The sequence below is a fragment of the Natator depressus genome, chromosome 14 (genome assembly GCF_965152275.1).
Source record: "Natator depressus isolate rNatDep1 chromosome 14, rNatDep2.hap1, whole genome shotgun sequence".
Classification (NCBI taxonomy): Eukaryota; Metazoa; Chordata; order Testudines; family Cheloniidae; genus Natator; species Natator depressus.
In genome coordinates, this window is record NC_134247.1 from 7,949,214 (window position 1) to 7,962,425 (window position 13,212).

The following is a 13,212-nucleotide window of genomic DNA, read 5'->3' on the forward strand; positions in this document are numbered from 1 at the left end:
ACACTTTTCATTGCAAGAGCAATTTGTCCTTTTAAAATCCTTGTTTTCCATGCCAGTTTTAAGCACTCCAGAACTTTTTTAAGTTTGCAGAAACAGCTCTGCAAAGTTTCTGTTCAGCCAGTAATAGGCGCGGTACCAATTTACACTACAGGCTACATCTGAAAAAAATAAGGCTGTTCCGCAGGAAAAAATGCACATCATTTCAGCCATTTCTCTTTCACAACTTAGCAAATAAAAATGCCATAAAAGTCACACAAATACAAATTTCTACCTATGTGAAATAGGCTGTTCTTTCCTGCTCAGCTATCTGAGTTTGCCAATTGCTACCCGGCAGACACTTGTCTGCTCTTTGTCTATTTAAAACACGATTCTGTAAAGCCACATGCCCCCGCAGAATCCTACTGTTCTCAATGGAACACCATGTGGGACTAGGAGTCCAAGAGCATGGATTTCTTTGCAGGACTGGGACCTTGGACTGCAAACACTCTGGGGCATTATGTTTCTTTATGGATCTTGTCTGTCTCCATAATTGTTTGCAAAGTGCCTAGCACATTGCTGGAGCTACATAAAGAAATAAAAAGTAAGGTCTTTTTTTGCCTCCATTAACACAAAAAGTCATATTAATTTTGAAAAATTTTATATTTCACAAAACCACACATTGATTGCTTTGGGTATTCTAGGATGGAATAATATCCAATGAGCACGTGCACTAGTCGGATCCTGTCACACCAACATTAGTGACCGTATATTATTATATCTACTCTTTTTACTCAGAGTCAAGATTATTTTAACTGCTTCTCCTATATGTTATTCCTTTGTTTAACTTGCTATTACTATCGTACTCTAATTACAAAGTACAATCAAAGACATTCTGAGTGTGAAATCTGGGGATCACAATTAAAAAGCTTACTGTAAAAAGCCTCCTATATCACGTGCTAAAAATAACATAGATTGGTAAATTACGTACAGAAATTAGGACTGCATTTCACAATCTTATCTTTGTTAGCAGATTCTTAAGACATGTAATCACTACTTACCCTGAACATTTAGCACTCTTTCTACACTGACATCAGATAATCTCTTTTTTCGAAGTTCTGCCCGAATTCGGAACACTTGATCAGCATATGGTGTTACAACCCCTATACTGCCATCATCCAATTTTCCCCAAGCTACCGGCCATTTTCTTCTCAATTCTTCAACACGTTCTACTATTTCAAATACCTTAAAAAGAAAATCATAAAACCTGAGTCAAAAATATTGTTAAGAGTTTATTTGCTTTTTAGTCCAGTATCATTCCTTTATATAAAAACAGAAGTGGAATTTTAAAACTGAACAGGATTTTACAGGCAAAATATTATATAAAACCTTCTTAGTAAACACAAAAACCTGCTATTGTATTTCATAATAATGTTTCAAAACACTATAGCTTACAACAGTATCAATAATATTTGGGGTCATTACTCTGGAACACTGTAAAAAATTCCTATTAGGACAAATGTTTCCTATGAAAAAGTAATCTTTAAGGCCCTTATCCAGCAAAGCACTTATCATATGCTTAACTATACCTACTAAAATACTTAAAGTTAGGCTCATGCTAAACTTTGGAGCATCAGAACCTCGGGTCATATCTATATCTAGATACGTTAGCAAAATACATGTATTTTATTTTTATTTTTACTTTCTGTTTGTATATTTCATGTAACATTTTGGAATCTAAAGAAAAAGGACACACAAATAAGCAAGTATACTGAAAGCTTCTCTGTCACATAAGACTGCACCTGCCTCTGCTATCAATCAATTCAACTGAGGAAAGCATACTGTGTGTCACTTAGGAAGACTGATAGTAATGGAGAATCCAGTAAAGAACTTCAGTGGGTATATGAATAAACTGTAAATAAACCCTTTTCTCCTTCCATAGCAGGTGTGCATTTCTGAGAGTAGAAATACATTAGAAACCCCAGTCTATATTTGTTTTTCAGCCCCATGTGGCCTGCCGGCTCTATGCAGGTTACTAGACAAAAGCTCCATGGACCACTGATTGGGAATCACTGGGTTAGATATAAAGGCTGGCCAGTGCTCTTCACTTTGGGAAGTTTCAAGGAAATCTTTGTAACCTGGCCTTAACCAAAAGAAGCTACTTTATCATGAGGAGGAAGCAAGAGAATTGGAGATGTCTTTATTAATTATTACTAATCTGAGGCAACAAAACTGAATCTGAGGTTTATCTTGCTCCCAGTAAAATAAGTGACAAAATTCTTACGGATTTCAAACTGAGCAGAATCAGACCCTAATAAAAGAGAAGTGTTTTCAGAGTTAAAATGGGAAATTTCAGTGGTCTGGGGATTACTCAAAATAAATTAAAAACGATGATAACGTTATCTGATGATAACGATTACTTACTATTTGCATTATGGCAGCTTGTTAGAGGCCCCAGAGACTGGAATTACATTATGCTAGAGCTGTAGACACACATACTGAGGCAGTCCTTGCCCACAGAACTCAGTCTACACAGCAAGACAGAAGGGTGGAAGGGCAAACAGAGGCACAGAGATTGGAAGTGACTTGACCATGGTCAAGTAAGATAAGTGGCAGAACCAGAAATAGAATCCAGACCACCCAGCCAAGAGCCCTATCTACTAGACCATGCTGCCTCCTCAACAATTAGGAGCCAGTTCTCTCCCCAAACACAATTTTAGTTCTAGAAGTTTATAGGTTCTCTGATAACTCAAGCCAGGGAGATGTATGCACTGAAAGCAGTAGACTTGTAAAGCAGCTAAACAAATGTTTGTTGTGAAACGCTGTTTGAAGTTAACATTGCAAAACCCTTTCTCCAATCCCTATTTTTTTAAAAACATTCCAAGTTATTCTAAAGCAATTTTTAAATTTCTTTCTATTTTCAACTTCTGTTTTAATTTATTTATATCAGCATTTATAAAATATGTGCTCTGGGTACATTCAGATCTTTAAAAATATATCATCAGAAATTCATAACATGCTGTCAACAATTGGCAGCAAATAGACGATCCCCAAATTAATTACCAGCCACTACCGGCAAGAGAAGGAAAGGATGAATCCCATTCCTACTCCTCTTTTAGATTTGGTGCATCTTTCATGAACACCCTTACTCAGACAAAGGCCTGGGTAAAAAGGTGGGCTTTGAGAACTGACAATGAGAGCTAGTCAATCACTAGAAACTGTGCCTGATTCTTGGAGCCACTGGCCACCTACAATTCCAAGTGAATTGATGATAGATTCAGCAGCTTTCAGGATCATGCCTAAAAACTGCTTTTAAAAAACAGGAAGCTTCTATCTTGATGACACAGAACAGACCTGTTCTCAGTTCCACCTCTCATCAAAATGATCTCCTGCTAGGAGGACACAGCAAAGACAACAACCCCTACTGAGAGACACTGGGTGGAGATATTGATACAGTGACAAGTATTTCTAAAAAACATTGTAAAACCTTTTTTATATCTATATTCTCATTCAATAAACATTTACTTAGCTACCCAAGGTATAACTGATCAATGGACTTTTCCTATAGAGCCTCAAGCTCATTCTCTTAATGGCAACGTAACAGAATCTACAAGTATTCTAGATTCCCTTCACTGCCCACCCAGTTATCTTTAGAGGGGCTGTTAAAAATAATTCAGCCTGTTTCCAGTATTTACATTAATTAGCCTTCATATTAGTAGGCTAGGATTTTAACTGCCTGTGGAGAAATATTTTTTGAATGTTTATACTGATGTATGTGCCCATTGCAACTTATCATAAAATAAAAAATGCAGTCACTCTTACATGAAATTACAGAACAGAAATGACAAGAAAAGGACTTGCAAAATCAGGATCATCCTAGTGAGACATGTAGCATACAAACTAAAAACTACGGGCCAGATCCTAAGGTGCTGTAAGTTAGCAAAGCTCCATTAATATATTCCACACTAATTTACACCAGCTGAGGATGTGGCCCTGTGATATTTTTCAATAAAAACACGTATTTTATGTAACTGTCCTGGTAATGAACAACTGCAACAGATTACCTAGAAAGGAGTAAATTCCCCATCAGTTGGAGTATTTAAATCAAGAATGGATGTCTTTCTAAACAAGATGCTCTAGTTCAACCACAAGATGCTGAGTTAAATACTGAAATCACTGGTAAGGTTCTATGGCTTCTGTTATGCCTTAAGTCTGACTAGATAAGGAAAATGGTCCTGTCTGGCCCAAACATCTCTGACCCAAACCATACTAATGAATTGATACACCGAGAAATGTTCATTTTATTGTTCTTTCACTTCCTTTTTTCACTTCATACGTTTCAAACTTTCCTTGTAATACTGAACATTTCTCCACAAAATGTAAAATTTTCACATGAACTTTCGAGCATGTTTCCTTCGCCACAGGCTGATAAGCACAAATTAGCTTCCATGCTAGTAGTGTGAGTAGTGAGCACAGAGTGTGAATCTCACAGATTACATGAGTGCAGTACAAATAGGTTTGTAGGATTTGTGCCCAGATAAAGTCAAAATATTGTAAATGAAACTTGTAACAGGTTCACAGAAAATCAGTTGTACATATTTGATAAATGCTTTATCCAAAAGGTGGATCTTCGGGACTAGGTTTCTATCACCTCTAGTAAATGTCACATTGTCATTTTGTGTATGAAAATGGAATGGTCATGAAGTTAATGCCTGAAGCTGGGAGAGGACAGGTTAGGGGGTGGGTGCCAGGCACTTCACCATGTTTTACTCAATGAAGTTAAAGCATGGACATATTTCAGATTGGTTCTGGCTGAACAAAGACAGCGATTCAGAATCTCAGACTTGCTTGAACAGGAGTTGAAGGATGGCTGGACTGCTACTTAATTTGTCACATCCCTCATTCCTATCCCCATCCCATCCCATTTGTCAGCAACTGCTGCTTCACAACTCCAATGCTCCTTGGAGTCTTGGGCTCCAGTCCTGACGCTTCACACACACAGGCAGACTTGCTGTATCCATAAGGAGCTTCACTGATGTAAGTGGGGCTCTGCCCACACACAGCAGTTTGCCCACATGCACAAAGTTACAGGATCAGGACAACAGAGTGTCCCAGCCATGGACAGCTCCAGGCTCACTCAGCTGAGCCAATCAAGCCAATCTGATTATATTTAGCACTACATTGTTGGCCAAGTGAAGTGAGGTTTTATACCCAATTTGATGGCATTTCTCTGTCTGTCTGTCTGTCTGTTTAATGTAGCAGGACAACTTTTGAACACCACATCAGATCAGTTCCAAAATTTCAGGGATCTTTCTAGACAACAAAGGGCAGAAGCATTTGATGAAAACTAGAAAACAGAAGGGAGAAATGTGGGACACACAGATCCCGTGGCATTTGGGCAGTAGCTTCTATCACCTCCATAAATTGTCTACAGATCAAAGAACAGATTGATGGCAGCCATCATCACCTTCTACCATAACAATAAATGCCCACCATCTCGGCTCTGGCCATCACTCCAATACAGAAATAAGAACGGTGGGGACAGGGGAAACTAGGAGGGCACACAGAGCCCCTGGCATGGGGAGAAGAATGGGAGACCTTGGCCTGAGGGGAAACAGAGCCACTGGCATGTGGCAGGGAGAGGAAATGGGGGGACACACAGAGCTCCTGGCATGGGGACGGGGGTGTTACAGAGTCCTTGAAATAAAAGGGGATGGGAAGGTGGCACACAAGGAGCTTGTGGGGTGGAATGGAAGAATGCAAGGAGCTCCTCGTGTGTGCAGTGTGCTAGTGTGTGACTGTCCAGTAATCATATTCAAAGTTTGTACACTACTTGTCAACAGGTATCAAAGTTGTTTGTACTGTTATACCGTTACTTCTGAGCTTCTGGTTTGCTTGACAAATGGACAGACAAAAACATAAAGCAGATCCACCCAACCTAGTCAGCAAGGATAAAAGTTTCAACCATAGCCAGGAATAGTTTGTTTTAAATATTACAGATTTTAGGAGTGCAGTAAATATATATTGGTGGTATTTGTGCAGGGCTTGGATACAGACAGTGAAAATACTTTAAATGCAATTCTTCCAAGCTTCACAGTTCCTAAATTCTCTAATCATTTAAAAAGTCTATTCTGTCGCCAAAACACACTCGAATAGATTTACTAGAGCTGTAAAAATTATTCTAATCCCTTTGCAGGTTTATTCAACTACCAGGTAAAATTCTTCTGAAAACCCACTGCTTCTGAATATATGCTTAGAATTACAACCAATAATAAAAACTGGAAGTATATTTTTCAATTCTGAAACCCTTATGCTTTTCATAAATATAATATAAATACTTCTATAAGTGTATAAGCTTATATTATATTTATGAAAAGCATAAGGGTTTCAGAATTGAAAAATATACTTCCAGTTTTTATTGTAACACTGAATGTGCTAATACAAATGTGGGGATTTTTTTTTAATTAGCAAAAGCTGACAGTAATAATGCTCCCTCATTGTTTGAGCCCTTCTTTTCAGTATTAAGCAGCTTTTGTCCTTTATTCTTGCCTGCAGACTACTAATGACTCAATTTTCATTCAGTGACTGAACTGCATGGCAGTGAAAATATTTTAAGATCTTTCACAACCTTTTTCATTTATGAAGAAGAGATACAGGTACATTAATGAGAGAAGTCAGTAGCCTTCGGTTTCTTTGTTCAGTGATGTGTCCTGAAGTCACTGGTGTTTAGTGTTCAGCTGCACTATCAGGAGCTTCCTATTTCAGCAGATCTCTTACTAACAAACAACGCCAAAACAAATGCAGCACAACTATGTTAAAAATTGCCCCTCACATGAAATGCATCATGGCTAACGGATAGTAGATGTATAATGCAACTATTATAGTGCTTGCTTTGTAATGAACAGTGTTGCTAAACTACAAATCAGCTTCAGTTATAATCCTCTGTCTTCACTTTCTCATAAATTTAAAACAATATTTCCTTTGGGGCTGAAATTTTCTAAGTTTAGTTTCAGAAAATGGGTCATTTTGTTGTTAAAAGTTTAAGGAAAATATGTTCAACCATTTTTTAGTAGAAAGGAGCCGAAACAACAAAATTTGAATAGGGATTCAAAGTTTGTGGGTGTCAGGATTTGGAGTTTGGGTCAAGCCCAGGTAACACTACATATGGGAGAGGGGAATCCCACTGCTTTTACTAGCAGTAATATTTTAAAATACTCACTGAAAGAGGAATGAGTTTTGAATCTGGGTGTGTGAATAACAGTTGTTCTGGAGAACAGCCATTGTAATATGGGAAAAAAACTATAGATAGAAAAATCACTTCTGAGCATGCTCATTTCGGACCTGATCCCAAAGTTTGTTTAGGTCCATGGGAATCTTTCCAAAGACTTCAATGGGCTTTCATCAGACCTTTGCTCTCTAGCTAAGAGGAAGAATGGCCCAAGCCTAGAACTTATGAGACTCAGGTTCAAGTCCCTGCTCTGTCACAGACTTCCTGCATGACCTTGGCCAAGTCACTTAGCCTCTCTGTGCCTCAGTTCCTCAGGGGCAGAAATGGGGACAATAATATTTCCCTACTTCACAGGGTGTTGCGGAGTGCTTTCAGATCTACTGCTTGAAAATGCAATGTAAAGTTAGGTATTATTATCATCTACTGAAACAATTTGCATAAACCAGACTGAACATTTCATTCAAACACAAAACATCACCCTTTAAAAGGAATAAAACATTCTTAACATTAGGAACAGGAGGAAATCACAGGAGTGAAAAAAAGTGTGGATCGCACAACCAGAGACTGTAAACAATTCTGCAACTGTTTGAAAATTCCAAGCTTTATTTTAAATTGTAAAAAGAATTCCTATCTTTCCGTTGCTAAGATTCAGCCATCACAATGTCATAAAAACTATCGAGCAAATAATTCTGAGTAATGAACAGCCTGCGTAAACTGTAAGCAGCTTGCAGCCAATTTGCAAAGAGAAAAATAAGCTAAATCCATTGAAATAGTGATTACAAATTATGGCCATGATTCTGCAAGCTTTTCATGTGGGTGGAGCCCTGCGGAGTACCACCGACTGAAGTGGGGGCTTATGCAGTTGTAGAGGTGGTGCAGCTTGAAGGATCGTAGTCTATTTGCTTAGCTCTACATTCCATATTCAAGTTGTGCAAGATGCTACCTGTTCTATTAAGGCTGAGATAATCTCTGCCATCTATCTATATCATACACAAAAGCCAACAGAGACACAACGTGGGCGAGGTAATATCTTTTATTGGACCAACTTCTGTTTGGTGAGAGAGACAAGCTTTTGAACTCCTTCACCAAACAGAATTCAGTCCAATAAAAGATATTACTTACCCATCTTGTCTCTTGACTATCCTGGGACTAACATGACTACAACAACACTACATACATAACCCAATAGGAAGTTGTTCAAAAAACCTCTAAAAGTAGGCAATTTGATAACAGATATTGTGACAGATAAAATGCTTAAGTGTACCAAGAACTCAGATTCTTGAGAAAGCAATGAAAGGTAAATCCAAAGAAGAGCTACCTCTGCATTGTTGTAGAAAGCTGTACTGTTTTTCTCCTGCACATCTTCTCCGCGTGCTGTGAAGAAAGTCAAAGGGTAGAAATCTTTGTGTGCTGGCTGCTTTCCACTTGCCATCAATTTGCCCTCATAGAAAAGGTCAGATGTGTAACTGCAATGAGGCAAAACACAGAATAAAATGTGGAATTTGCATTTGGTCCCATATCCCACTGAGAAATATGCCATCAAAGAAAATAATGTTTTATACTGAAACAAAAGCCCTAATTCTTACTCATTAATTCTAACTGATTTCTCTTATGTGATATTTCCACATTACAGGCAGCGCTGGTAGTGCCACCTAATGTCTGCCCAACACTTCTTATTATAAAACCCTATTTTCAGTTGACAAACTCTAACCATTCGAACTGAAATTCTCTGTGGCAGATGTTTCCCTCAGACTGAGCTGCATCACAAATGGTTCAGCCGTTTCAAAATATGTTGTTTTGCCCATATTAAAATTCTTACAACTATTTAAGTTAGAAGCTCTAGCCCCTGACTCAATGCTTTAGAGCAAGGACTTGAAATTGGGTAGCAATATCACTCTGGTGTAATACCAGCAGCACTTTTGCTGCTCCCATCAAAAATTGCCGAAATCTGGTCGAGTTCTGAGCCACTGAAAAACCTCCATTTGCACATACTCAGTAAAGAGTTGTTAGCAACTGGCAGCTAAATTTCTGAAGATTTTGTCTGCACTGAGCATGCTCCAGCCCAGGGCTGCAGGGACTGAGCAGGGCTTTCCCTGCAATTGCTGTTACAAGCCATTGTGGTGCTGGTCATTAGAAGTGAGAGCAATGCTCCTCTTGCTGACACCCAGGCAATGTGGAAGAGAAGGCAGCTGCCTGACCTAAAGGGAGATGGGACAAGAACCAGACCTGGGGGTAGAGGGCAAGTAGATTGGAACAAGGGTTGTGGGGAGACTGGGACCGGCTAGGCAAGAAGATTGAGGTAAAGAGCCAGGGGAGGAAGACTGGAGAAAGGAACCACCCCTACCTCTCCCGCCCCACAAAATAGCATGTGATCACGTAATTAAAGAGTGTGTCATAATGCACAAGGGGTAGAAATTATGGTACTGATTTTAATTAATTAATTAATTCTGGCATTTCCTAACTTTCCAACGTTTGACTTTGCAAACTTAACGTTCTTTTAACATAGTTTTTTGGATGTTATATCTATATACAATGAATACACAATCTACCTTCATGCAGTGAGAATTCTATTCCCATCCACAATGCAATATTGTACACTACAAACACTTTTCAGATACATAGCAATTAAAAATGGAGTCACTCAACCAAGAAAGCAATGGGATTAATGGGAAAAGGCATTTGTACAAAAACTCATATGCAAACTGGCCTCAAAACAAATTCCTACAAAAAGAAGCAAGACATTTCAAATAAGAAAGCTAGTGGGTGAAATTTGGTGTCATTTACAATGCTTTTCAGCATCAAGAACCACTATGATGAATCTTGGCTACAATTCTCCAGAGTGCTCCAGCTCCTTTGTGCCATTATGTCGGACCAAAGCAGCCCTCAAGTTGGTGGAGCTGGCCACTAGAGGAGCACCACCAGATGACATATACCCCTCCTCCTAGCTGCCAGTGAAATGTGTTGTGACCAGGCTGCCCCTCACTTTGGCTGATCTTCAACTGTCAGAAGAGGCCTTGGAGGCCACTGGCTGCCAGCACAAGATACACCAGCTTCCAGGTTGCTCTAATTTCTGCCTGGGACTAGGTCAGTGACCAGCAACCTCAAGATCAGGGGCACAAGGGTAGCTAAAAGCCCCATTTGTGTGCCTTTTATGGATGTGTGCTGAGCTCTCATTGCCCACTCCAGAGAATCTGACCCTTTAGCAGGCATGAATAGCAATGTTCTTTGTCTTAGTGTATCAGACAAGGAAAAACACACACTGTAGGACAGAAATAGAAGAAACAGGGGAAAAGCACAGGGTAACCCTGCCGACTGCTGATTAAATCCAGCACGAGATACTCCTGGGGGAATTCTGCAGGACTGTGCACCCGCAAAACCTCCCCACACAGAATTCCTGTGCTTCCCTGCAGAAAACCAAGGGGGTGACCATTGGCACAGGTGGGGGGGTGAGACAAACAGAGGTGAGGCATGCAGGGACACACGGGGTTACATTTCACTGCCCATCCTCATTTCCACAAGAGCAGAGCTGCCCAGCTGAAGGAGGCTGACTCTAGGCTCTGCAGACTCGGCAGCTGAACACTGCCTCCTGGTCCTAGTGCCAGTTGTGCTCCCCTTCTGTGTGCTGGGAGCCTTCCTGTTTTCTGTGCAACAAAGAGTGCCAGCAGTGTGGCTAGGTAAGGGGGGGCAAAGGAAATGAGGGAAGGGGCCAAAGGGGTGGTGGGAAGAAGCAGTGGGGAAAGAAGAGGGGGTGGAATAGGGTAGGGGGAGGGGAATGTGGAAGTGAAGGGAGGGGAATGGGGCATGGGACAATGGGGGAGGGGGATGAAATGTGGAAGAAAAGGGGACAGAGGAATCACAGGGGGAAGCAGGAGTCCCCTCGGCAGCAGCTGGGGCTACCCTGTTAAGCAGGCCCACTGAACCCTCACCCTGATAAGCCCTAACCCCCTACACCTGGACCCTCCTGATGAACCCCCCACACCAAGACCCTCACCCCACTGAGCCCCAACCAGCTACACATGGCCCCCATCCCATTTAGCCCCACTCCCCCAGCACCCAGATCTACCCACTCAGACCCCTACACCCAGACCCCCCCGCCGAGCACCATCTCCCGGCACCCAGACCTCCCCTGCTGAGTCCCAACCACATTCTCCTGGATCACCTGCAGAGTCCCATTGCCCCTGTACCCAGAACCCCCCGAGTCCCTGTGCATCCAGATCTCCCACCGAGCTGCCCCCACCTAGTTTGCCCCACCCAGAAATGTCACACACCACACCTGGATTCCCCCCACACTAAGCCCCTCCACACTTGGGGTGGGAGGGGGGATCAGGGCTGAGGCAGTGGGGTGGGGTGCGGGAGGGGGTGCAGGCTCCACGCAACACTTACCTCAAGCAGCTCCAGAAAGCAGCAGCATGTGCCCTCCAGCTCCTACACAGAGGCGCAGCCAGGCGGCTCTGCGCGCTGCCCCGTCGGCAGGCGCCACCCTCCCCGTTGGTCGTGGTTTCCGGCCAACGGGCTGGGAGCCGCGGAGTCAGCGCTCGAGGAAGAAGTGGGGACGGAGGCAGTGTGCAGAGCTGCCTGGCCACACCTCTGCCAGCAACAGCAGGGATGGGGAGCCGCTTGCGGGGAACCACCCGCGAGCGGCCCCCCCCCCAGACCACAAAATTTTTACCATGGACACTTTGCCAACCCCTGAAGAAAACTAGCTGCATGGTCCATAACATATAATATCAACTGCAATCTGACATGTCCCTTAGAGAACATGAAAACTGTCATTCTTGCAACCCTGTATCCCTCAGTTTACTCACAGAACAGGTATAGCCTTTATGATTTATTAATCATTTGTATTATTATAGTGCTTAGGAGCCCCTAGTCATGGTCCAGGACCCCACTGTGCTAGGCATTATACAAACACACAACAAAAAAACATGCAAGCTTCCCAACTCTGCCCTACTCATAAGCCTCAACCTAGACATGGAGTTACCCCCTCTAGAAGTCAGAGAATTGCTCAGTCTTCGTGACCCCCTAATCCGTGAAGGCTGCCAGTTATTGTAATTGTGGTTTTGATTGGAGACGTAGACAACTGTCTACTGGAAACGCAAAAAACTCATTTCACATATGCCATCAAAACACCACCAGATCACAACTTTAGGTCACTATCAACCAGGGCTGCATTACACTAGACAACTCTGAGGTGAATGTATCTATATCCCATCCGTAACCTAAAGTGGAAAGAATCAGCCTCCTCTGAGTCCCATCAGCCTCCCTCTCATTTATAATTTCTAGAAATGTAGCCTAAACTAAACCACACTTGAATCTGTAATGCAGTGTACACCTAATGGAAAGAGGCCTTATTATACACTATTTAGCAAAGTGTGTTAAACTTTTAATCTTGATTCCATGATGGATTTTTCTGCTTTTTGCTGTGAACATAGTGAGTGAAAACCCAATTAACATGATTGGATAGCAACATAATATTCTTCACTAAATATTTGAGCAAGGATTTAAACTTTAACAGTTTTCTCCATGACTGCACTGATTCTTTTTAGCACAGCTCATGGATGAGTTCATTATACTAGCAGCCATTAGTTTATCACAGCATAAAAATGACAAACAATTAATTAGTGAGTCTTGAAAAAAGTAATAAAAAATGACACTAGCAAAGTGATAAGATCATAATTTGACCTATTTTTTTCTTTTTGTACTTATACGATCATGTCATTCTATGTTGCAGGCAGCTTTTTTTTTTAAGCAAGAAAAAAATAATCAACGCTCTTGAATTATTCTGATGCTGTCTAAATTTTTGAAACTAATAAAAGAATTGCAGAATATGAACTGAGTTAAAAGTTGATTAATTTCAATTCTACCTTCATTTTTTAAAAGAGCTACTATGTTAGTGGTCCAAACTACTGCAGGTGCTAAGAGTGTTGCTCAGTATCACAGGCTATTACTGCAATATTTTTATAAGGGCTTCAAGGTCAAGGTTCTGCAGCTGCAGAGTCTATTTCCTT

The 13,212-nt window shown here is 41.2% G+C and overlaps 1 protein-coding gene across 4 annotated transcripts in view; it reads right to left on the reverse strand.

Annotated features, from left to right (window-relative positions):
- The window catches only part of HELZ (helicase with zinc finger), a 150,688-nt gene that overhangs the window by 48,088 nt on the left and 89,388 nt on the right, over positions 1-13,212 (reverse strand). For all 4 annotated transcript variants that reach the window (XM_074970577.1, XM_074970575.1, XM_074970578.1 and 1 more), the window contains 2 exons: positions 8,523-8,670; positions 1,038-1,221 (listed from right to left, as the gene is read on the reverse strand). In XM_074970577.1, coding sequence (XP_074826678.1) covers positions 1,038-1,221; positions 8,523-8,670 — 332 coding nt within the window. The remainder of the gene's footprint in view (positions 1-1,037; positions 1,222-8,522; positions 8,671-13,212) is intronic.